Raw genomic sequence first — 24231 nt, 5'->3', positions numbered from 1 at the left:
TGTATAAATGTATTTATATAATTTAAAGACTCACCATTAGTTCCTATTTTATTTTTCATTTTTAATTCAAATGAATAATGTTTAAAATTTTTCTTTCTGACATACATTGTTAAATCAGCAGGCCAAGTTGTAGTTTGACTTGTCAAAGTGAAAAAGGCCTCTCCTTAAAATAAAATGTGGAAAAAATACAGTAAGTTTTTTCTATGAGAAAGGGAAGATAGCATTTCACATTCTGAAACATTTTGTCCCATGTTGTTTGTTAAAGAGGATGGCATTCCCTGTGGATATGCTGGATAATTGCACTCACGAGGAATTGGAAAATTCTGCTGAAGATTATATGTCAGATCTAAGGTGTGGGGACCCTGAAAACCCTGAGTGTTTTTCTCTTCTCAATATTACGGTAAGAGGTTCTGCAGTGATTTTATCAATCTTTTCAGTTGAATGTATACATGAAATTAATATCCTTTTATTTTTTAAATCATTTTAATGTATTAACTAATCATTTTTGAAATGTGTATCAGCAGACATAAGTTAAATGGATAAATATTGATTGGTTAGTACAACAGCATGATCAGGTTTTAAAACAAAACTACAGGTTATTGCTTAATATTTGTGTTGTGCTTTTAAGATTAAGTGGTGTACCAATTTTGCTAAGACTGGTTATCATATTTGAGCTAACTCAAATTTTCTTTAGATTTAGAATTTGTGATATTAAAATATTTTTAAATAAAAAATCAGCAAAAGATTAAATCACACATTTCTGTGTCTCAACTCTTCCCTTTTCTAAAATATTAAAATCAGAATTTCAAATTAGTAAGCTGTGATATAGTATAATAGATCATTAGATTTGGAATCATTAGAATTCCCATGTGAGTCTGATGGTAAGTAAATTCTCTTAACCTCTCTAGGCCTAAAAGTCCAGAATATTTTTCTTCTGGAAAATTATATTTATATAAAGGATTCTTTAAAGTCTCTTCAAGTACCAATATTTTATACTTCTCTAAATTGTAATATTGTCTGTAGTTGGGGAATTAGTGTTGGATTAATGAAGGCAGAGAAATTTTAAAGTATGTATCTCAAAAATTAGGAAAATATTTACCTGTTTGGTGTCTTTTACTAGAAAATAGAACCCCCCTTCCCCCCATTGTCTAAATAACAGATGATAAACTACAGCTGTTTTTTAATGACTTTGTGGACCATACCTTTCTTTTGTTTTTACTTAGACTTATAGCTAAAGCACAGTATTATTTACTGAAGTAAACATTCATTCCCCCCCCAAGATAATAAAATTCCACAAAAGGATATTCTAATTTACTTTTATTTTGAGACTAGAAATATCTTCTTTGAAATGAAGTTATATAATTAGCATTAATGGACGGTAAGTTAATATTTTGGTAGAATCATGGTGTTTTTGTCCTATATTTTCTTAACAGACTGCTCACTAATCTTTAATCAATTGTCATTTCAGATTCCTATTAGCCTGTCAAATGTAGGCTTTGTACCTCTTTATGGTGGAGATCAGACCCAGAAAATTCTTGCTCTTTTTTCACCTGAGGACTCACTCACAGGTCTCTTTTTTGCTTAATCTTTAAAATTAAGGAGTTTTTTTCTCCAAACAATTAGAAATTTAATAAAAGATAGCTACATGAAGGGATTTTAAAAAAGAAAACTTGTGTCAAACTATAACTTTAAGAAAATACAATTCTTAATTGCTTATAATTAAATACTTAATTAGTAAAATAAAAATGGTGTATAAATGGTGCTACATTGTATATTATAAAGCATGGATTTACTTAAGAGTATAAAAAACCTTAACGAATAGTAATATTATATACTTTAAGACTTAAATGTTAATAATCATTTATTCTATTTTAGCTGTGGCATTTTACCTTGCTGATCAATGGTGGGCTATTGATGATATTGTGAAAACATCTGTTCCTTCTAGAGAGGGGCTTAAGCAGGTAATAAGATCTTGTAAATTTGAAAGTCTTTCTTAGGCCGTTTGACAAGTTTGTTTCCCATTACAGTGGTAGTTTTTGAAGTTATTGAGGTCTTTTCTTCCATTTTACTATGACAAGTTTATATTAAACCCCGAGTTTCATTGTTCTAAGTGTATATTAGAATTGGATGAGGAAGAATGAATACCTCTGGGTTATTTGAAATGTAGTTACCCATATCACCTTCAGTTTCTGATTTTCTTATTGGGTAGAGAAAAAGCTAGTTCTCTCTGTGTGTGGTTGCTTAGGTTCTCTGTCTCTAGGAGACACTGACCAGGAAACTTGTTTATCAGTAGGGCCATTTCAGGAGGTTCTCAGCAGAGAAACTTGGTGTTTTTTTCCTGTCCTGGTCACTGTTCTGTCAGTTACTTAGGGGAAGACATAAATGGCATGAATACCAATTCTGCATGCTGCATTGCTAAATGGGAGACCCAGTCTGTGAAAGGCAGAATTAAGAAACAAAAAGGAAGGATCTAACATAATGAAAATAAATGGGGATAAATGTAAAATAGTATCCATGGGTTCAAAAAATTAACTACATCATGTAAACCATGAAAACCAAACTAAAACAGCAAGACACATAAAAAAGAGTGGACATTAGTTAATTAGAAGTAAATTAATGTAAACAAAAGTGCTAATTTAAAAGCCCTAAGTTTATGCAGAAGAGCCCTGTTGTCTTAGCAATACCTTCACTGTTTATATCTGTAGTATCTGTATACCCATCATGAAAACAGATATTAGGGATCTGGAGCAATTTTCAAGGAAGAGAACTGCAATGGCAAAAGTAAAAGTACCCCAAGTTGCATTAGAGTAGTCTTTTCCTTCAGTTGTTTAGCATTGGTATGAAATTTGGGGGACTGTTATGTCTGACTTCAGATATTTGTAGGCTGTGTGGCTCCAGATATCAAAGCGTATCTTTGGAAATAGACTTTAGCTCAGTATGAGGGAGAATTTTATGCTGATCAGAGCTGTTAAAGGGAAAATGGGTTGCCTTGTAAGCTAAAGAGCTTTGTCATTTCATGTGTTGTTTGGTACTGGAGGTTTCCTACTAGGGACGATTCTGGGAGCAGTGTGTATATGGTTAATGGTTTCTCTTTCCACATACCTAATTAGAGGACACTCTTGTTTTTCTTTAAGGAGACTTTGGAGAAAAGAGACTTTATAGATAGAACCCTTGTTTTTAGCAGTGAAAAATGTCTGTTGGGAAAACCCCATTCTTTGATGTGAGAAAGTTGGTAAGGGGGGGCTCCTTGTGACCATGTAGCCCTGCATTGTAAAAAGTGGAACTCAGTTTCCGTTTTGGGATTGCCCCACGTATGTTTTCACTAGACTTCCCCAGTGTCACTAGCATCACTCATCTGGTCTGGCAGAGGGGTGTACATGTGTGTTTGTGGTGGTTGGAGGGCAGGAATGTGTTCTTTATAGTTAGACAACAGAAACACAACTGTTAAATGAACACTTTACCTGGAAAAGATGTGACAGATTCCTTTCCCAGGAGCGTTGTTATGGCTTTGCTCATCGAATGAGGTAATTGTTCTTTAAGTCTTCAAGGGATAGATAGCACGAAGCCTTTTTCTCTCTCTTTTTCCAATGTGAAAGCTGAAATGGGGTGGAAAAGGGTTGAAGGAGTAGAGGTGGTGGAGGCAGTATTTGGGGTGGTTGAGACCCCTCATTTGGGCAACTGGAAGTAGAAATAAAACACTGAATGCTAAAGAGGAGGTGCTGGGGATTGGTGCACTGGAAACTTGCTTTGCCTGTTTCAGACTTTTGCTGAGAGGTAGCGTTCATGCATAATGTGTGTGTATAGAAATGGGTTGTTATTAGCATGAATGATTAGCCTTATCTTTGTGATAATAAAATGTTTACAAATAATTATGAATGTATTCAAAGTTCTTTGAATGCCAGTATGAGGTATGAAACAGGGAGCAAGGTAAATAGCATCTCCGAATTGATGCATATTATAACTGTTGTGCCTGGTGTTTGACTCTCTTTGTAGGTGAGAACTCTTGGGGAGAGAGTGGTTCTGTATGTTCTGAATCGAATTATTTATAGAAAACAGGAAATGGAGAGAAATGAGATCCCATTCCTGTGTCATAGCAGTACTGATTATGCTAAGATTCTGTGGAAGAAAGGAGAGGCCATTGGGTTTTATTCAGTTAAGCCTACAGGTGAGTCTTTAAAAGTTATTTAAACTGTCTATAATGGAAACCTTTTCAGACCCCAACTGTATCAATATCCCTTTTAAATGAATCTTGAGTGCAAATTGAGGTAATTTTACTTAGTATTTTTTGGAATATTTTCATTCTGTCATTCAATAAAAGTGAGGATTATTAGGAAGGTCTTTTGAAAAACAAAATGAAAAGTATTTGACAGAACGGAAGATGTCTCCATATGTGTGGAGAGAGAGCCTCAAATTTGTCCATCTTCTCCTATGTCCTTCCCTTTATTTAAACCTGGCAGGGGTGTCCAGCCTGCGGCTTGGGCCGCATGCAGCCGAGGATGGCTGTGAATGTGGCCCAACACAAAATCATAAATTTACTTAAAACGTTATGAGTTTTTTTTTGTGTGTCCGATTATGTGTTGAAATGTATTTAATGTGTGGCCCAAGACAACTCTTCTTCTTCCAATGTGGCCCAGAGTTGCCAAAAGGTTGGGCACCCCTAAAAGGTTTTTTACTGTGATTCTGCCATCACTATTACTGGCTCCCTTCAAACTCTTGTTTACTTGTGGATCAAATGCATAGCCCTTTTCTGTTTAGTGCAGCTGATTTAGCCTGACATTAAAGGCAGCTTTACTAATTACCATGAAAAACAAAGTACTTTAAATTTAATGTATGTTTAGAGAATCCAACCAGCTTTGAAATTGTGAATCTTCTAAAGTTTGGATTTTCTACCCTAAGACCGTACTCTGAAGAGAGTGGTACAGTTTCACCTTGTTTTACCTGTTTTCCTATTCATTTGCTCTCTAGATATACTGGAGCCCGAAAGATCTAACTTGCCTACTCCATGTGTATAAATAACTAAATAACAAAGTTGGTCCTGTTCTGAACTTTGACCAAAAGGCCTTTCACATCAAACACCCACCTCATTTTTCTGTCTTTTTTTGCACTTTAAACCTTCCCAACTTAGCTCTTCTGGTCAGATCCCGTGTGAAGGTCATCTCAGATTCACTACTGGTTTGAAGAACAGTTGTGACCAATACCTTAATCACATAATTAGTACACATTTATAATGAGACTATACATATAGTCAGTAAAAGGAAGGTCACTTTTTCTCAAGAATAAAAAATTGTGATCTAGAATATAAAATGATTTTGATATTTAGTAGTTTGTTTCTCCTTTAATAGTCTGTTTATTCTTTTATAAATTTGAAATATAATCAATAACTCCAGAAAGATACTGTTATACAGGGGCAGAATAATATTGTTTGTTAAATGGAAGTTTACTTTTGCATTGTATAAAAGGCATCACTTTGTTGTTTTTAAAATGTTTTAGTAAGTTTAGGGCTGCGGTGTTGTTCAATTTCTTTATGCTTTATTTTATGCAAGATAATTCCTATGGGAATTGGAGGCTTTTTTGCTTTTCCTACTGGCTCCAGGGTCGTTTCCTATTGGAAACTAGCATAGATATTTTGAGAATACACTAGTTTTTACTTTTTTATTTAGATATTGCTTTAGATTAAAGGCACACAGTTAAAGGGCATAGCATTCCCCTTTTAGTATTTCTGATCAGTATTTGATTCCAGGAGTGTATTCCTCTTTGTTTCATGTTCATTTGGAGCTCTTCTTCTCCTTTGAGACCTGGCCTTTCCTTTTGCTTGTTCTGGTAGTTAACTCAGTTTTACATCCTGGAGCTTCCAAGTGCTACTTTTCTGCCATTTTTTGTACCTTAGATACTTCTTTGCCAATTTTTTTTCTTCCCCGCTGTATGCTCTGGCTTTTGTCTCTTAGATAACAGTGGACTTAGGTGAGCTTATACTAGCCTTTGAATCAGTAACCGTTAATTTAATTAGCCTGGAATTTTTTTTTTTTTAAACAAAGGAAACCCAGACATAAAATATTTTGGGAAAATAGTCCAAAACAAATACTAAAACACTTTGTGACAGAAGTATTCCTTACATATCAGGAAAAAAGCTGTACCAGCAAAAAGATAAAATCTTCGTAAAATAAAGTCCTAGTTGAATGAAAGCCTTACGCAATCAATTATTTATGCTTTTTTAATTAAATAGCAAATCAGTGTATGGGCATAACAGTTGAGATATAAAAATATCCTTGATACATAAAAGGATGCTTTGTTTTTGAGGTTAAATCTTATTGCAGTACAGTGAAATTCAAGAAACTCTATAAATTCTTATTTTGCCTCAAGTAAAAGATCACTGTGAAGGACTTACTGTTTGTTTTTTGGGTTACATAGATGTCCGATTATTAAAAACAGTTTTTTACACTAGGTTATTGTGTGATATCTGGTATAGAGAGTTCATAGATGGAGTAACATCACTCTATCAAAAGATTTTCTGGTCTTCAGTTATTAAGCAATTTTATCTATAAAAATAAAAGAAACAGGAACAGGATTAATGCTGAACCTTGTTTTATTCTGGTAGTAAATAATATTTGTGGACACATAACTAAAAAAGATAAGCCCCTTGTTTCATTAAGAGCTGTATTTTCAGTAAAATTTTATTTTTTGCTCAATAATTAGTTTTTCAAATGTGGAATATACATGTGTTTTGATCCATCATGTACTCCAATTAATTACAACAATAATTCAGGATTTCTTTTGGGTTGATCCTTAGAACCTATGGTCAAAAGAAATTTAAAAATTTTACACTTATATACAGATGTGTTTTTACAGAGAATACTGATTGGATAATCAATAAACTTCCAAGTATAAAGATATATTTTATGTAGAATAAATTTAATAGAAACCGAAATTCAAGGAGAAAATGGAACAATGTAAAAGTTTTAAGTGTTAAACAATGATTAATTCAGTAGTTAAGGAATAAGTGTTCAATGGATGATGACAGTTATGAAATTGATAATAGTTTTCAGGGTCCTTTTGATACATTTAAAAGATTGATTTAATAGGGTTTTTTTCCCTTAAGTTAGTTTTGTTTGTTAACTGCAAAGAGAAAAATAGTAAATTTACATAGAGAATCCTGGCAGATGTCATGCTAACTAAACTGATCATAGTTAACATCACCAGGAATAAGACATTAATATCATGGACCACAGGTCTATGACGTACTGAGAAGGGCATAACATGATTATCTGTGGTATTTTTGCCCAAAATACATAACCTCAATTTTATCATGAGAAAACATTAGAAAAAGCCAAGTTGAAGATTATTTTACAATATGACTAATCAGTAACCTTGAAAAGTATTGAGATCATGAAAGGCAGGAAAAGATGGAGGAATTATCAAAGGCCAGAAATTAGGGAGACATTAAAATAAATTGAGGAGTCTGGGATTGGATCCTGAAACAGAAAAAGGACATCAGTGGAGAACCTGGTAAAATTGGTATGAGGTCTATAGTTTAGTTAATGACATTTTATCAGTATTGATTTCCTGATTTTGGTAACAGTACTTTGGCTCTTTGAGATGTTAACATGAGGGGAAGCTGGGTGCAGGGTATATGGGGACTCTCTATATTTTTGCAATTTTTCTGAGTCTAAAATTATTTTAAAAATAAATTTTTTAACAAGTTACTATGCTAGAGATTATAACCTTTGTAATTATTGAAACTTAAAATGAAAATTTGAGATGTTATCATGTGTTTCAAAATTATTTAATGGCTATGTGAGCAAAAAAATTTCCTTTAAGATATTTAACTTGGCCAATAAAAAAATTCTAAAAATACCAGTGTAGGTGGTATCCCTGGGAAAGGTTTTAGCTATATCATCCCTCTGTGAATCTCGTTGTTAGCAATTACCACCATGTGCACAGAGCTTCTAATTGGCTTTTTAATCTCATTCCTAACTATAAACATCTTAGGGAAAGCTACTGATATGAAAGATGCAGATCAAAACAAAACAGAATAAAAACATTTTGGAAGAGGCAAACAACGCAAACACAAAATAAAACAACTCAGTTTTTGGAAGGTGAGAGTAGTACATTCATGAAATGATGTATTAGAAGTTGAGAAAATTGATCACAAAGGAGAGCAACAATAGCAACAATTAACCCATGGAAAATAGGAAAGGAAAGATAAAAATTAGAGGAATGGTCTGAATAACAGATGTTTCAGAAGGAGAAGACAGAGAAGCTGGAGGGGAAGAAATCATTAAAGAGAACTAAATAAAGAGAATTTCTCAGAACTGCACAACATGCATTTCTAGTTTAAAAGGGCCCATTGAGCATCCATCACGATAAATTGCAATAAACCAACATTGAGATGGAGTATTACGAACTTTCAGGTTACTATGAACTTTGTAAGCCTCAGCGAATGAACAATTTATACAAAGGATCAAGAATCAGAGTGATTCTATTACAGTAACACTGAACATGATTTCCAGGGTAATTCTGTGCTCAAATGATCAGTGAAGTTAGAGTAAAAGAAGGAAATTTTTAGATGGTTAATTTTTGAAAATGATCTCTCATGCATCATTTTTCAGGAAGTCAGTAAGTAGAGTTTATGCTCTCCTAAAATAAAGAAGTAGATCCAGAAAGGAAGATGACAGATCAAGAAACTAAGGAGGTAGATCCCAAAATTATAGTTAAGTAGTAGTTCCAGGGAACTTCTGTTCAGATTGGTAGTCGCTAGTTCTAATTGGCTATTTAAATGAAAATTTAAATTAAATAAAGTTAAAAATTAATTGAATTTTTAGCTGGTTTGTTAGTGTTCAGTAACCACTTACAATGTGGCTAATGGCTACCACATTGAACAGAGTATATATAGAACAATTGCATCATTAGAAAAAGTTCTCGACTACACTTTTTTGATATTGACCTTTCTGTATTGTAACAGGTCAGAAAGTTCTGGGGCATTGATTCAAGAATATTGAATACCTGATGTGTTTAAACTTAAAAGATTTGTAGTTATGGGAGACTTTCGGGATCAGAGGTCAATAATAAATAGTGACAAACCGTTATTAGGGCAAGTCAAAAAGTAGTGCAGGAAAAGATAAATAATTTTACTGCATGGCTTAGTTGTCAAAAGTATAGTCATAATGTAAACATGGAAAATTGATCTAATCAAAATTATGAATTACTATATCAGGGTAATGCTAGGGAGCATGTCTAAGAAATGTGCGTATGGTGGAGTTGGGATTAGGGTATGTGAGTGTATGTAAGAGCTAAATTCTCATTTTCCATACTGGAACGTCAGTTGATTATGGATAACGTGGAAAAATCAAGAAGTAGTAAGTTATTAAGAGATGTGGAGGTCAAAACCAAAAATTGTTAAAACGTTTTCAAAGTGGTGGTTTCTGGGGAATAGAGAGTGCATTTGTGTGTTTGGATCAGGGAGACAGTCACAGGACTACTTTTTTCCCAACAGGTCATATAGAGCTGTTGTATTGTAAACAATGTACACATAAAACTTTGGTTAAAAACAAGCACTGAGCATTTTAAAATATGGAACTGTTCCTAGAGTCTTCTTATTAATGTCTGTCACAAAACTAACTGAACTTTATAAATCCTTGTGGGAGCTGTATTGATCAGGTCAACCTGTCAAAAGAGCTGTTCTAACTACAAAACTGCTAATGAAAAAAAGCTTATACATTATGAAAAACAAAATAAAATGAGAAACCCACTTGTTAATTCAGTGGAAGTTTTGTAAATGTTTGTCTTATGTCAGGAAATACAAAAGATAAAAATTTGTATAAAACAGGTATCACATTTTCATGTAGATAAACTGAGAGAAAGAGACAACATTGAGGCCCTAGCCACTGTGGCTCAGTTGGTTGAGCGTCGTCCCGCAAACCAAAAGGTCAGCGGTTTGATTCCTGGTCAGGGCACAAGCCTGGGTTGCAGATTCAGTTCCTGGTTGGGGTATGTGCAGGAGGCAGCTAGTGTTTCTCTCCCACATCGATGATTGTTTCCCTCTCTTTCTCCCTGCCTTCCCAACTCTCTCTAGAATCAATACAAGGAAAAAAAAAAGAATTGAGGATACTGTTGTTAGTTGCTATTTTGGAAACGTCTGTTATTATTTGGCTTTAACTGGAACCACCTTGATCCAATTTGAAGACCCATATTTTGGGAAAGCACAGTCAACACCTACTATAAATCAGTTTGTTGACTAACTACCAAAGGGATTTATGATTGATACTAGGAGAAATTTTTTACCGATAATTTTATAATGTCCATTTGAAATGATTTATAATGGGAACATTTTTTTCCCTCCTCTTCATTTGCTAGTCAACTTTTCTTACGACTTTGAGATTATTATACTGAGTGGTTATCTATAATCTTCTATCCTTTTTTGGACACAGCACTTGCTTTCTGGTCACTAAAAATCAGATTTCTGGCCCTAAGATTATTTTAAGGAAAACATAGCTGATATAAAATGGTAAGTATTGCTAGTATAGCTAAAAGCAAAATATAGCAGAAGTTTCTATTGGAGAAGGATTGAGGTTATATTTTAGGGCCTTGAGTCTATCTAGGGGTAACCATTTTTGCAGGTAATGAGTGAAGGTGTGGGGGAGCCCCACACTACACTCTAGCTACCTGAAATGTGTCATTGGGAAATGAGGTGGCTACTTTGTTTTCTGGTGAAGTTCTAGCCATCTAAAAAAGCACATGCTTTCTAAGGATTACCTTCTCAATTTCTGCAAAAAAACCAACCTGGGATTTTGAATCTGTAGGTCAATTTGGGGAGTATTGATATCTTAACAATGTTAAGTATTCTGACCCGTGAATTGGGGAGATAGTGCTGACACCATACTCAGTGGAGACACAGAAATGGAGGTCATTTCTTCAGGCCTCAAAGCACCAAAAATCTTGAAGGTGATAGAGAAAACTCGTCAGTCAACAACTAATCGTAATTCAGTTTGATAAGTACTATATTTGAGGTTTCAACATAGTAGTCATTGAAGAATGAAGCCGTTAATTTTGCCTTGAAGAAGGTGTCACTGAGAAAGTGATATTTAAAAGTGCCTTTGAAGTATAAGTAGGATGTCAGGCAAAGAAGAGGGGAAGAGAAAGGAACGTTTGTACTAAATACATGAGTGAAATGTAAATATATGAAAGAAATCACAGAGTCATGAAAGTGTATTTCGAAAACCCCTGTGACTGAGTTGGCGGGAGTATAGGGATTGTGGAATGGGACAAGGGGAGGGTGGAGATTCACTTGTGAAGGGTCTTCAATGCCGTACTAAGCTTTGGTATTTTATTGGCAAGGAAACTTTATGTAGAGGTAACGTGATTAAATATATTAGGGAGATAATTTTTGTAGCTCTTGGTGATGGGTAGGGAAATTGTATTCTGAGGTCAATTGAAAGAGCTATTTTAGTACTCCAGGTAGCAGGGATAGAGAAGGAAACAGATTTGAGGGAGATTTTTGTGTGGTGACTCTACTGTCTGTGTGTTGGGAGGGAAAGGGAGTAACCAGTGATGAACGTTGAGGGTTTTGGCTTGGGTGCTTAGGTGGGAAGCTGTTAACTAAGGTTGGGAATGCAGAAGGAGTGGATTTGGTAGTACTTGAGTTCAGTTAGATGTGTGTAAAGGTCAGTATGCCTGTGGGACGTATAAGTAGGAATAGTACATAGTTAGAAATGTAAGTTGGACCACATGGGGGACGTGTGGATATTTATGTAGACCACAGAAAACATATTTTTAAATATGTGGGAAAAATCAGTCAAAACTATTGTATAAAGTGAGTATGTGTGTTTGTGAATATTGGTGTGAGACTCTAAGTTACCAAAAACCAGCATAAGGTAACCAGACATAACTGGAGGGAGTCTGCCAACAAAAGGCACTACTTGCTGAGATGTGATCATTTGATTTCCTGAAAGTTAAAAAGGAAGTGTGCCCACTTCCACAGCATATATACTAAGTTAAAAAGGAAGTGTTAATCTGTAGGGAGATAAAAGAAGGGGGAAAGTTATTGGAGGCTTGTAGCTGTTCACCAAATGTTTGTGCTTCCTCTTCTATATTCTAGCCTTTGGCCAGCAGCTGACCAATCAGACTATATTTTTCTAGTCACTTGCACAACTGGGTGAGGCTGTGTGATTAGTTCTCCCAAAAGTAGTGAAATAAATGATACATATGACATCAGGTCAAAGAAGTTAAGATACATTTTTTCCCCCTAATTTGCTGTATGGAAAGGATTCTGAGGACCTAAGGGATGGGGAAGCCACAAGACAGAAGGAACCTGAGTTCCTCTTGTAGTCCTTTGTATTTCCATATCAATTTTTGGATTACCTTCTCAATTTCCACAAAAAAACCCACCTGGGATTTTGAATCTGTAGGTCAGCTTGGGGAATATTGACATCTTAACAATGTTAAATATTCTGACCCGTGAACATGGGATGTTTTTTCATTTATTAAGGTAGTCCTTAATTTCTTTTAACAGTGTTTCAGTATACAAGTTTCGCATTTCTTTTGTTAAATTTACTCCTCTATGAATCTTACTACCTATTTATGCTATTGTAAATGGAATTATCTTAATTTCATTTTCAGATTGTCCATTGCAACTGTATAGAAATAGAGTTGATTTTTGTGTATTGATCCTGCAGCCTTGATAAACTCTTGTTACTAGCTTTAATAATTTTTTAGTGGATTCCTTGAGGTTTTCTATATATAAGATCATGTCATCTCTGAAAATAACTTTACTTCTTTCTTTCCAACCTGATGCCTTGTTTTTCTTTTTTTGGCTAATTACCCTGGGTCAGACCTCCAGTACCATTTTGAATAGAGGTGGTAAGAGTGAACATTTTGTCTTGTTCCTATTTGTGGAGGGAAACATCCAGTCTTTCACCATTAAGTGTGTTGTTAGCTACGGGTTTTTAATAGCTCTCTTTATCAGGTTAAGGACATTGAGTATTTTTTTATCATGAAAGGTGTTGGATTTTATCAAATGCATTTTCTCCATCTATTGAATTGATCCTGTGGTTTTTATTATGTTTATATGAGTTCTTCTGTTCTTGATCTTGGAGCAAGTCTCAAGCATCACAGAAATTAAAGATTAGTGGTCATCAGCATTTGGATAAATGGTAGATGGCTTGGGAGGAGGTAAAATTAATGTAGAGAGAGCATATAGAAAGAGAAGGTGGTCAAAGATGGAACTTTGAGAAATACAAATATTCAGAGATCGTGTCCAATGCTAAATTTAATATCATTTAATTAATTTAATATAATGAAAACTTCACCTAAGGTAGTAAGTAGTTGTGGTTTTGCTATACTAGGTAATTGTGCTATTGTCTATAGCTGTTTATATATCCAAAACTCTGGTAATGTGGCGGTTTTTCTGTCTTTTATTTGATTGCCTTTGAATAACCCTTACACAAAGTATAAATATTTAAGGTGTAGGCAAAGGAAGAGAATCAGCATAGTTTTTTTAAAATGAATATGTACAGGGTGGGGCAAAAGTAGGTTTACAGTTTTGAGTACACAAAATATAAAAGCTTATTCTTTAATTATTATATTATTTTCCATATGAACAACTGTAAACCGACTCTTGCCTCACCCTGTGTATTGTGAGTAAATAGTACCAAAACTTTTAACTTTATAAATATGCTATATATTGAATAGTGCCATAAATTGATGACTTTAACACTGTTAGATGCTGGTAATTACCTTTTCTCTACGAGGAGGAATGTTTGTGTGAAAACAGAAGAAAATAAATTTGTGGGAAATTTCCTTTATATAATTAGTATTCTTTTGTAAGGAGCCTGAAGCAGTCATCATGGTAAATAGCCATAGATCCTCAGACTTCGTATTGAGAGCTAGAACTAGGTGGTGCTTTCTCTTCATTTTTGCTTTGTCCCTACTACTTAAGTAATGTCTCTTTTAATTTCATAACCACTACTATCTGTAACTATTAGAAAACCCTGATTTCAAGGCATTTAAAGCTAATATGGTCACAGCTTATTGGTGAGACTATTAGGTTCGTACAGGAAATTTATTTCAGCTTTATTGAGTATAATTAACAATGAAAAGTTGTATATATTTAAGGTGTACAACTTTAGGATTTGATATACATTGAGAAGTAGTCGCCAAAATCAAGCTAATTTTTTTCCTCTTTTTCCTGTGGTGATAACATTTTAAGATTGACCTTTGTAGCAAATGTCAAGTATGCAACATAATATCATTGACTGTAGTCACTATATAAGATACTTTGACCCTTAGAAATATCGCAACTGAATGTCAGCAATTATATACAGCTGTGTTTACCTATTCTAAATTTAAATTAGCTGATAGTCATGGAGACCATTGCAAAAAGTTGTTGAAATTCTCCAACCTGATCACAAGTAATTCAAATTACTTGGTTGAACTAAAAAAAGTTTTGTTGTATCAACCAACTCATCAAATGATGTAAGCCAATTTGGCAGGTACCTGAAATTTTGTTTCTTCCTTAAATTAAAGCATTTTTGCCATGTATAATGTGCACCCATGTTTTTGGCCTAAACTTTCAGGAAAAAAATCTTTTAATTTTTTAATTCAACTTTTTATATTTAGGTACTTGTTTTTTGGTATAATAAAGGGATTTTAGCATTTATTCTTGAACATATGGTACAAGAAATTTTATGTATCAATGACAAAACAGAAGAACAGATGCAAGGTGTTTCAGGTACTACCCATGTATAATGTGCATCCTTATTTTTCCCTCAAAATTCTGGGCAAAAAGTGTGCATTATACCTGGCAAAATTTGGTACATTATTAGAATTGTTCAAAATCATGAATAATCTGACAGAAAAATAGATTATTTCAGGTACAAAAAGAATACCGTATTGACTGATAACTAATTATGAATTATTACTAAAATTAATTGAAAATGGGATGCCCCACCATATTGTCCTCAACTTCTAAACTATCATAAGACATATTAAAGGACCTAAGACATTTATTTGGAGGGTCAGGACCCCATTCAAGGTTCATAAAAGATAAATCAATACAGCTATGTAATAAAGAGTGGTATATTTAAATACTATCTCAAATTATTTTTTCCATTGAACCTTAAACATACAGGATATTTTGAAAATTAAATTGACAACAGAAAGATTGTTGGCTTAGCCATTTCTAAGACAAATGTTTCTAATTAGTCCTAATTCAGAGTCTTTAAAAATTAAGAGAACTAATTCACTTCTTTGTCATCATTAAGTAGATAAAAATGAGACTGTACTCACTAGGGAAAAAGTAAAGGGAAAAGGTGAATGTTCAGGTACTGAAGTTGGAATTACTTTGTGTATTGTTAACTAAGTACAATCATCAAATACTCTTTTAATTTGAAAATGTAATAGTTGATTAGTTTTAGAGTTGTACAAATCTATAGACAGTGATGCATAGTCAAATATATAGCTCGTAAAATGGTCATAGTTATTAGTCTTGTAATAGATGGTGTAGTTGGCAAACATTAAATACATAGCTCTACTCATTATCATATGTATACATTATGATGTGTAATAGCAGTTGGAAAGCATTTTATATTATAAAATGTATACATTTCTTAAACATTCTTCTTGATGTAGTAAATGTTGCTATCAGAAATGCCCCAACCTGTAGAGAATTATTTTTATAACAGTTTATTTGAGCCAAACTGACAACAGTACAGGGGAGCAAGATCTCAGCAGAAGATAATGCTTCCCTGGATGACAGTTTTCAGCTTCTTTTATGCATTTAGAACTCAGAAGGTGATGTAAGGAAGATTAAAAGAAGATGGGAGAAAGCCTGGTGGAAATTGGATTATAGGATAGTTCAGATTATGTTCACTTTTGTGGGTAGTTAGGCTCCCAAAGATTCTCAAAATGAGGCATTTTAAAAGTATGTGTATGTTATTGCCCTTGCGGGCGTGGCTCAGTTGCTTGGAGCTTCATCCTGTTCACCGAAAGGTTTGGGGTTCAATTCCCAGTCAGGGCAGGTTCGATCCCTGGCTGGGGTGATCCCTGGTCAGGGTGCATATGGGAGGCAATCAGCCATGTTTCTCTTTCTTATCAGTGTTTCTCTTTTTCCTTCCTTCCTCTCTCTCTAAAATCAATAAGCATATTTCTTTAAAAAAAGGTATGTTAATGAAGATGCACAGAAACAATGGATAGGGCTTGCTTAAAGCAAAGTTAGACCTTTTACTAAAGAAGTTATGTGCCTGGGATGTGACTGTGCACTACGAGCTTCCTAGTTGGAATATATGATCAGATTACCCTGTGAAGTTACTTTTTGGTTAGTTTTATTATAGCACCTTTTTTTTTTTTTTTGTCCATTGAAAAAACTAGCCATTTTTAGAAAGACTATTCACACATGCTTTCTAAAAGTATATACAAAAATGATCTTTTAATGTGAAAAATTATGTCTTTCTGTTTTTATGATTACAGGAAGCATGTGTACCTCATTTCGTACCCAAAGCTACCAACTGCCAGTTCTTGATACAATGTTTATAAGAAAGAAATATCGAGGCAAAGATTTTGGGCTTCATATGCTGGAGGACTTCGTTGATTCCTTTGCAGAAGATGCACTTGGTTTGCGGTATCCACTGTCCTCTGTAATGTACACAGGTAAATGGATAAAGTTAGAAATGTTATATTTGTCTCAGTGTCACTTCTGACTTGTATCTGCAGAATATTTTAAATGTGCATATATCAATATTAAATAAATTTTGATTCTTTGGCACCCTAGGACTTAGCTTTTGCAAGTATGTCCTTATCTCACGTATATGGCTTTTCTGGGAGGTATGGTAGCTTAAAAAAATTGAACTATAATTTACAGACCATAAAATTCACCCTCTTAAAGTGTACAACTCAGTGATGGTTAGTGTATTCATAACTGTGCAACCATAACCACTCTTTAGTTCCAGAACATTCTCATCGTCCCCAAAAGAAACTGTACCAACTAGCAGTCACTTTCCATTCCCCCATTTCACCATTTCCTAGCAACCACTAATCTATTTTCTTTCTCTTCAGATTTACTTGTTCTGGACATTTCATATAAATGGACTAGTGATTTGATTATATTATAAGCCCTTTGTGTATAGCTTCTTTCATTTTGCATAAATGTTTTCAAGATTCATCTGTGTGCTAGTATGAATCAGTGCTTCATTCCTTTTAATGGCTGAATAACATTCCATTGTATGGATATGCCACATTTTGTTTATCCATCATCAACTGATGGACTTCTAAGTTGTTTCTACATTTTAGCTATTACGAATAATGCTGCTATGAACATTCATGTGGTTTTTGTGTGGACATTTCTCTTGTATATACTTATATACCATTTGGATGAAATTGTTGGGTCATATGGTGACTCTGTGTTTAACATTTTGAGGAATTGCCAAACTCTTTTCCAAAGCAACTGCATCATTTTACAGTCCCATAAACAATGTATGAAGGTCATGATTTCTTCACATCCTCGCCAACACTTGTTAATTATCTGCCTTTTTTATAATAATTACTCTAGTGGGTGCAGAATGGCCTCTTATAGGTTTGATTTGCATTTGTGTCTATATCAGGAGTCAGTAAACTGTGGTCTACTGGCCTGTTAACTTTTTTAATAAATAAAGATTTATTGGAACACAGCCATGCTCATTCACTTACATATTGTTTATGGCTTCTTTTACACTAAAATGTCAGAGTTGGTTAGTTATGACAGTAGCCATATGACCTGCAATCTTGTATTTATTATCTGTCCCTTTTAAGAAGAACTTTGCTAATCCAATTTATTAATGTGTAATAAATTAAATTTTTGTGTATTTATATTTGTATATACTTTTCATCTTATTTCTATTAATTTTTTTCTTTTAAGTTCCAATTGCTCACTGTTTCATTTATTTTAGCTTTTGAAGATCTGGAAAGACTAGTCTTCTTTTCATTTAATATGTCTGACTTTGCTTATCTATTTTCTTATGTGGACTTCCTAACCCACTTTCGAGATTATTTATTTCTATCCAACAATATTATAACTGTATGTATAATATGTATAATTGTATGATTTTGTTCAAATTAGTTAGCATTCACATTTTCTCCAAACAATTCTTAAAGTTTACTTTACAGAAAAATGAGTATTTTTAAGAATTTTATTTTATTTTTTACCATTGTAAATGTGGTATATTCTTTCATTATTTCTTCTAACTGGTGGTTAATTATATACACGATGGGTATTGAGATATATATATATAGAAATTTTGTACCCAGCCACATTATTAAGCTTGTCACAACTCTGTAGTTAATTTTCTTGATTTCCCAGAATCTACCCCTTTGTTAGGGCCCAGACTGAAAGCCTTGCTTGACCTCTGCCCAGCAAAAGTTTATCTTTTCTTCTCCAAATGTTGTAGTGCTCTACTTGTAGTGTTCTTATGCTATTTAACTACTTTATACCTTACATTATGTTTCTTTAGGTTTTTATTTTAACACCGTTTTTCACTCTGGATTTTTGTGGATAAATTCTATAAATATTTTTTTTCTGTAACAGCCCTCAATCTGGCTCTTCTCTGAGCATGCTCAATAAATGGCTGTCAAAAGATTCTCTGAGGAAAAGAATGTTAAAATAGTTTGGAGACATTTAACATGGGTAAGGGTCTACCGAGAGGGTATTAGTAAAGCTTAAGATTTAAAAGACTTATATGGCAAGGGTGAATGTCTCAGTGCTGCATGTAAAGTGTCAGTAAATGAAAGAAATCTCCAATAGCCAATGCTGCTTAGTTGATGGGTGTTCTTTCTTGTGGGCACATAACCTGTATCACTTAGCTAAATAGTGTGAGTGTAAGAGTTCTCTTTTTCTGATTGTGACTCTGGCTAGACACATCTGAATTAGGACTTTGAATTTGAGTAACCTTTTTTTAAGTACTCCCTTTGAACCTCAGACTTGTTATTAGGTATTTTTTACTGTTTTAGTCATTTTGATTAAGGCAAAGGACTCAGTTTGGCCCGTTGTTTTGGTTTTTCTTTAACTTCTACCTTCCTAATAGGTATGATAACTAAAATCAGAAAACATGAGATGTAGTTTTAAACATATAGGGGGGAAAATGAGAGAATAACATCGTCCTAGTCCTGTCCGTGTATCCATTATACAGATGAACAAACACTGGGACTTTGCCATAGATAAAACATTGTAGATACAGTTGATACCCTCTTTGGGCCCCTCCTTAATCCCATTCCCCTTTCTTCTTACTTCCCCGGAGATAATTGCATTCCTGCAGTTGGTGTATCTCCTTCCTGCCAGTGGTTTTGTATTTATGTCTATGTTCATAAATGCTATGCAACATTATTTCATGTGTTTTTTTATAAAAAAATTTTAAAACATGTTTTGTTATTAAATATACCTAATGTAGTGTTTATCATTTTAATCATTTGTAGGCGCACAGTTTCAGTGGCATTAGTCATATTCACAATACTGTATACCCATCACCACTATCCATACAAAAATTTTTCATCACCTCCAACATAAACTCTGTACCCTTAAACAGTAGCTCCCTGTTCTCCCCTTCCCCCATTCTCTGGTAACTTCTTTGTGCTTTCTCTGTGACTTTGCCTATTCCAAGTACCTTATAAGGATTCCGCTTATATATTATTTGTCCTTCAGTGTCTGTCTAATTTCACTTAGCATAATGTTTAAAGTCCATTTATATTGTAGCATATATCAAAATTTCATTCACTTTTATGGCTGGGTAGGTTTTTATTGTGTACACATCACATTTCATTAGTCATTCATCTGTTGATGGATACTTGGGTTGTTTTACCTTTCGGCTATTACGAATAATCTTGCTGTGGACAGTGGTGTGCAGATAGCTATATGTTTCAGCACCTGCTTTCAGTTCTTCTGGATATATGCCTGACAGTGGAATTGCTGGTTACAGGGTAATTCTGTGTTCAACTGTTTTCTGTAGAGACTGCATCATTTTGTTTAATGGTTTTTTAAGCTTTATATAAATGACACAATTTTGTACATAAAATGACTTTTTTACTGATCTTTTTATTTTGTAGATTTATCAGTGTTGGTATATCAAGCTATAGTTTATTTGTTATAGCTGCTGTACAGTATTCTATTTTATACATATTATGATTTATTCATATATACCCTAATGGTAGGCACTTAAGTTGTACCCCTACCCTAGTTTATAAATAGTCCTATAACGAACATTATAAACATGTTCTTGTGTATATGTTTGAGTCATTAGGCTATATACCTAGAAGTAGAATTGGATCAGTAAAACATGTCTTTTCAGCTTTACTAATTGTTACAAAATTGTTCTGAGACCAGCAGAGTCCATTTCCCTTATTCTTCTCATGCTTGTTATTTGTTATGGGTGTGAAAATGGTATCTTGTTGTTTCATCTTGTATTTCTTTGGCAGCTATTGAGGTTTGAATCATATTTATCTTTGTGTAGTGACCATTCAAGTTGCATTATGTGTGAATTTCTTGTTCATAGCCCCTGCTAATTTGAGGGAGGGAGGGTTACTGTCTTTCTATTTCAATTTTAGGAATTTTTTGTATGATTGGAATACTAATCTTTTGTTTTATTCTGAGTGTCTCCTAATCTGTGTCTTTCTGGTATCTTTTTAATATAAAACTATGAAGTCCAGTGCAACAGCCACTAACATAAAGTAGATATCAGTTTAAGTTAATTAAAATTAAATGAAATTAAAAATTCAGTTCCTCAGTAGCCACATGTGGCTAGTGACTATTATATTGACAGTGCTGATATAGAACCTTTTCATCATTGTAGAAAGTTCTGCTGCATAGTCCTGAAGTTTTAAACTTTAGCAGTCAGGTTTATTATAATATTATATTATGAATTATGATTTTTATATCTTTTATAAGAAATTCTTTAGTACTGTAATGTTCCAGAAGTATTCTGTTTTCTTTTAAACATTTTGCTTTTCATAATAGGTCTTAGACTCCATCCAGAATTTACTTTTATGACTGATGTTGATGTGAGGTCAGGATCTATTTTTTTCCTATATGGATTTTTATTCTAGCATCATTATTTTAATAGCTTATTCATTCTCTGATGAGATATAAATATGTCTGATGTCATTTGCCAAGTTTTTAGTGTATGTGTAGGTCTTTCCTGGTATTTTAATTTTTCTTCTTCCTAATTCACTCCTGCCTCTTTCATCTCTTCCTCTTTTACTACCATATTCTTATAACAGTACCAGGTTGTTTTAATTATTGTGCCTTTATGATGATTTTAGATAGCTACTAGGGTAAGTCCTTATTTTTTTCCTTCAGTATTGGCCTTGATGTCCTTTTTTTTTTTTTTTTAAGAGTAAATGAGATTCAACTTTATTTGGAAAAACAAAAATATTTGTGTGTCAAAAGATAGCATAACACCATACCTGAGCCATACACTGTGTGAAATGCATTTTTAACATCATGGCTATTAATAGCTCATAGCTCTACTATAGCAAGAGTGCCTACAAATTGATAAGACAAATAGCCCAATTGAAAAATGGACAGTTTTTCTATTTCCCTTTCATCTCAATATTCTTTCTTAAGCCTTTGTTCTTTCAGTTTGAATTTGGGATCAAGTTTTGTAAGTTCTATTAAAAAAGAAATTCTGTTGGGATTTTGTTGAAAATTGCATCAAATTTACAAAACAATTTGGAGAGAATTAGTGTTTTTACACTACTGAGTCTAACATTCCTTTTATTCAGGTTTTTTATGTCATCAATAAATTTAGTAATTTTCTCTCTAAAGGTTAAACCCATCTTTTATTAAGATTTTTATTGTTTGGTAATGTTAAAGCTTTAATACGGATTTTTATTTAGATATTTTTATGTAAATGAGATGACCGTATAATTTTCTTTCCTTGAATTGCCTTGGTGTTTTGGTATCATAGTTATGCTAGCCCATTAAGTGAGTTGGCAGCTTTCCATCTTCTTTCTGTTTTCTAAAGCAGTTGATGTTTGGGATTTCTAGAAAATTCTAAATGTGTTTTTCAGCTTGCAAGCAATACTTTGAAAAGTATCCAGGAGACCATGAACTCCTGTGGGAAGTTGAGGGTGTTGGACACTGGTGCCAGCGAATTCCTGTCACCAGAGCATTACAGAGAGAAGCACTTAATGTTACAGGTAAGAATGGTTTTATGTTTGAACACATGTCCCACTGACAAATAGCAGTATCTGATGACAGTTGGTCTTACCGGCCAGAGTAGTGGTGCATGGTAATGTGACCCCTCTAGTAATAAGCCCTCTTTTCTAAAGTATGATTTTTTTAATATGTATTAACATTTGAGTCACTGAGAATAGCCCAGAAGATTGTAATAGTCCAGCAGGAATTGGTGCATAGGACAAAAACAAAGACTCTTGAAAGAGCATCAAATAGGCATCAGGGGATCAAAGGTAGTCCCCAGTCTCATGCATCTCTCCTCAAAGTCACAAAATACGGGTAACTACAATTCTTTTTAATTTGCAAGATTTCATGATAAGATATTGGTGAAGAGGATACCCCACCCCTAGATTTTCAACACCCTTCCCTCAGGCTGCTGTGTAGGGCTTTTGTGAAAATCAGAACAGTGTTACAGTTAAAACCAAATACTGATTGGGTTACAGTTTTTAAAATTCTTCTACACACAGCAGTTTCTCCAAATGAAGCTAAAAGACCTATGTCTGGAGAATATGGTCTTGCATCTGTTCCAGAATATGAAGCAAGAACTGAAGACAGTCAGTCTAGTGAGATGCAGCTAACTGTAGGTACACTGTTTGTTTGTTGTAGGAAATAATTCTCCTGTGTCTTTAAAATAGATTTAGCCAGTATTTAATTTTTCTAATGTTACTGTTCATTCAACAAACTTATGTAATTTCTGCTGTATTAGTTTTCTGGCATCTTTTAATTGGTTACTAAGTTTCACATTTGTAAAGGCCTAGCAGTGAACACATTTATGCATGTATTGTTATGCCTGTGTAATTATTCCCTTGCACAGATTAATTTCTAGAAATGGAATTAGTAATAGGCCAAAGGTTATGAAGTTTAAATAAGCATATGCTAGGCCTTTGTAGAATGAAAGACACTTTGCATATACTGGGTAACCTGAAATTAAAAGGGCAGGTCCCATTACTGGAGTTACCAGATACTTTCCTAGAACTTATTTGATATTACTGAAAATATGGATCCATTGATGGGATCCTAGAAGTCTATTTTTATACACTGTTTTGTTGTGGTGGTACTTGTTACAGTCATATTTGCCTTGTATATGGGTTCCTGAGTATATTCTTAGTGAGTATTGAGTATGTCTGTGTCAATACATGTACATTTCAGAGATAAGTGCTTTGGGGAATTATGTGTTCCTCTTATTTCCTGTTTTAATTAGCATGAGTGTTGACTTTGTGAGTGAAAAATTTTAGAATGTTTTCGAGGATAATATAAATAATAACTATATACCCTGTATAAGGAATTAGAGTTTTTAAATTTTTTTCTGCATTTGGAACTTCAGACTTTAAAATAAGCCCTAGTTCTATTATATTGCAGTACGCATTCCTCAATTATACTCAGATTCATGTTAGTTTTGGTTGGATATCATAAAACTAGGGAAAGTAGAAAAATTTGCTCTTCCCATACATGCAGTGAGACCAATGATTTATTTTAATATTCACCCAAATAACTTTCAATGTGTCATTTTAATGAGAATATATTAAAATTGCACCATGTCATAAGGTTGGCAGCATACATTCCATTTTGTTTCATTTTAGAAATTCATATTCATTATATTACTTGAATATTTTAATAGTTCAAGGAAAGTATTTCTCATGTTAAACTATTTGTTATATCTCTATCAGTAATGACATGAGGAAGTGGTTTTATTTGTTTATTTGTTATTTTTCACAACGTGATGTATTTTTTAGCTTCATTGAGGTATTATTGATAAATAATTGAATATCTTTAATGTGTACAACTTTGTTTTGATTTACATATACATTGTGAAATGATTATCACTACATGATGATTTATTCTTTAGGTGATGGTGTCTCTGTTTGCTTTTTCCTATTTTTGCACAAAGAACATTACATGTACTTCATTTTTCCTACCTTTAATTTATTCACATATGTGTCCTAATCTTGCCTAATTGAACTACAGGCTTCTTGTACTTAGGATTTTTATCTTACCCATCACAATTGCTCCCTTGTTTGTGTCCCGTAAACCCACCTTGATGTATA

General features: G+C 33.6%; 1 protein-coding gene across 2 annotated transcripts in view; it reads left to right on the top strand.

Moving 5' to 3' along the window:
• The first annotated feature begins 268 nt into the window (after nt 1-268).
• Nucleotides 269-24231, top strand: part of FAM169A (family with sequence similarity 169 member A) — a 34583-nt gene continuing 10620 nt past the window's right edge. The window contains exons 1-7 of one of the 2 annotated variants that reach the window (XM_054578253.1): nt 269-400; nt 1469-1568; nt 1876-1961; nt 3994-4165; nt 16459-16638; nt 22021-22149; nt 22654-22766. In XM_054578253.1, coding sequence (XP_054434228.1) covers nt 269-400; nt 1469-1568; nt 1876-1961; nt 3994-4165; nt 16459-16638; nt 22021-22149; nt 22654-22766 — 912 coding nt within the window. Of the gene's footprint in view, nt 401-1468; nt 1569-1875; nt 1962-3993; nt 4166-16458; nt 16639-22020; nt 22150-22653; nt 22767-24231 lie in introns of those variants that run through there. The other variant, XM_054578255.1, reaches the window with a different exon arrangement.

This window comes from Pteronotus mesoamericanus, unplaced genomic scaffold (assembly GCF_021234165.1).
Source record: "Pteronotus mesoamericanus isolate MK-2021 breed Mesoamerican mustached bat unplaced genomic scaffold, CSHL_Meso_final contig_50, whole genome shotgun sequence".
Classification (NCBI taxonomy): domain Eukaryota; kingdom Metazoa; phylum Chordata; class Mammalia; order Chiroptera; family Mormoopidae; genus Pteronotus; species Pteronotus mesoamericanus.
This window is presented reverse-complemented; position numbering and strand designations above follow the sequence as displayed.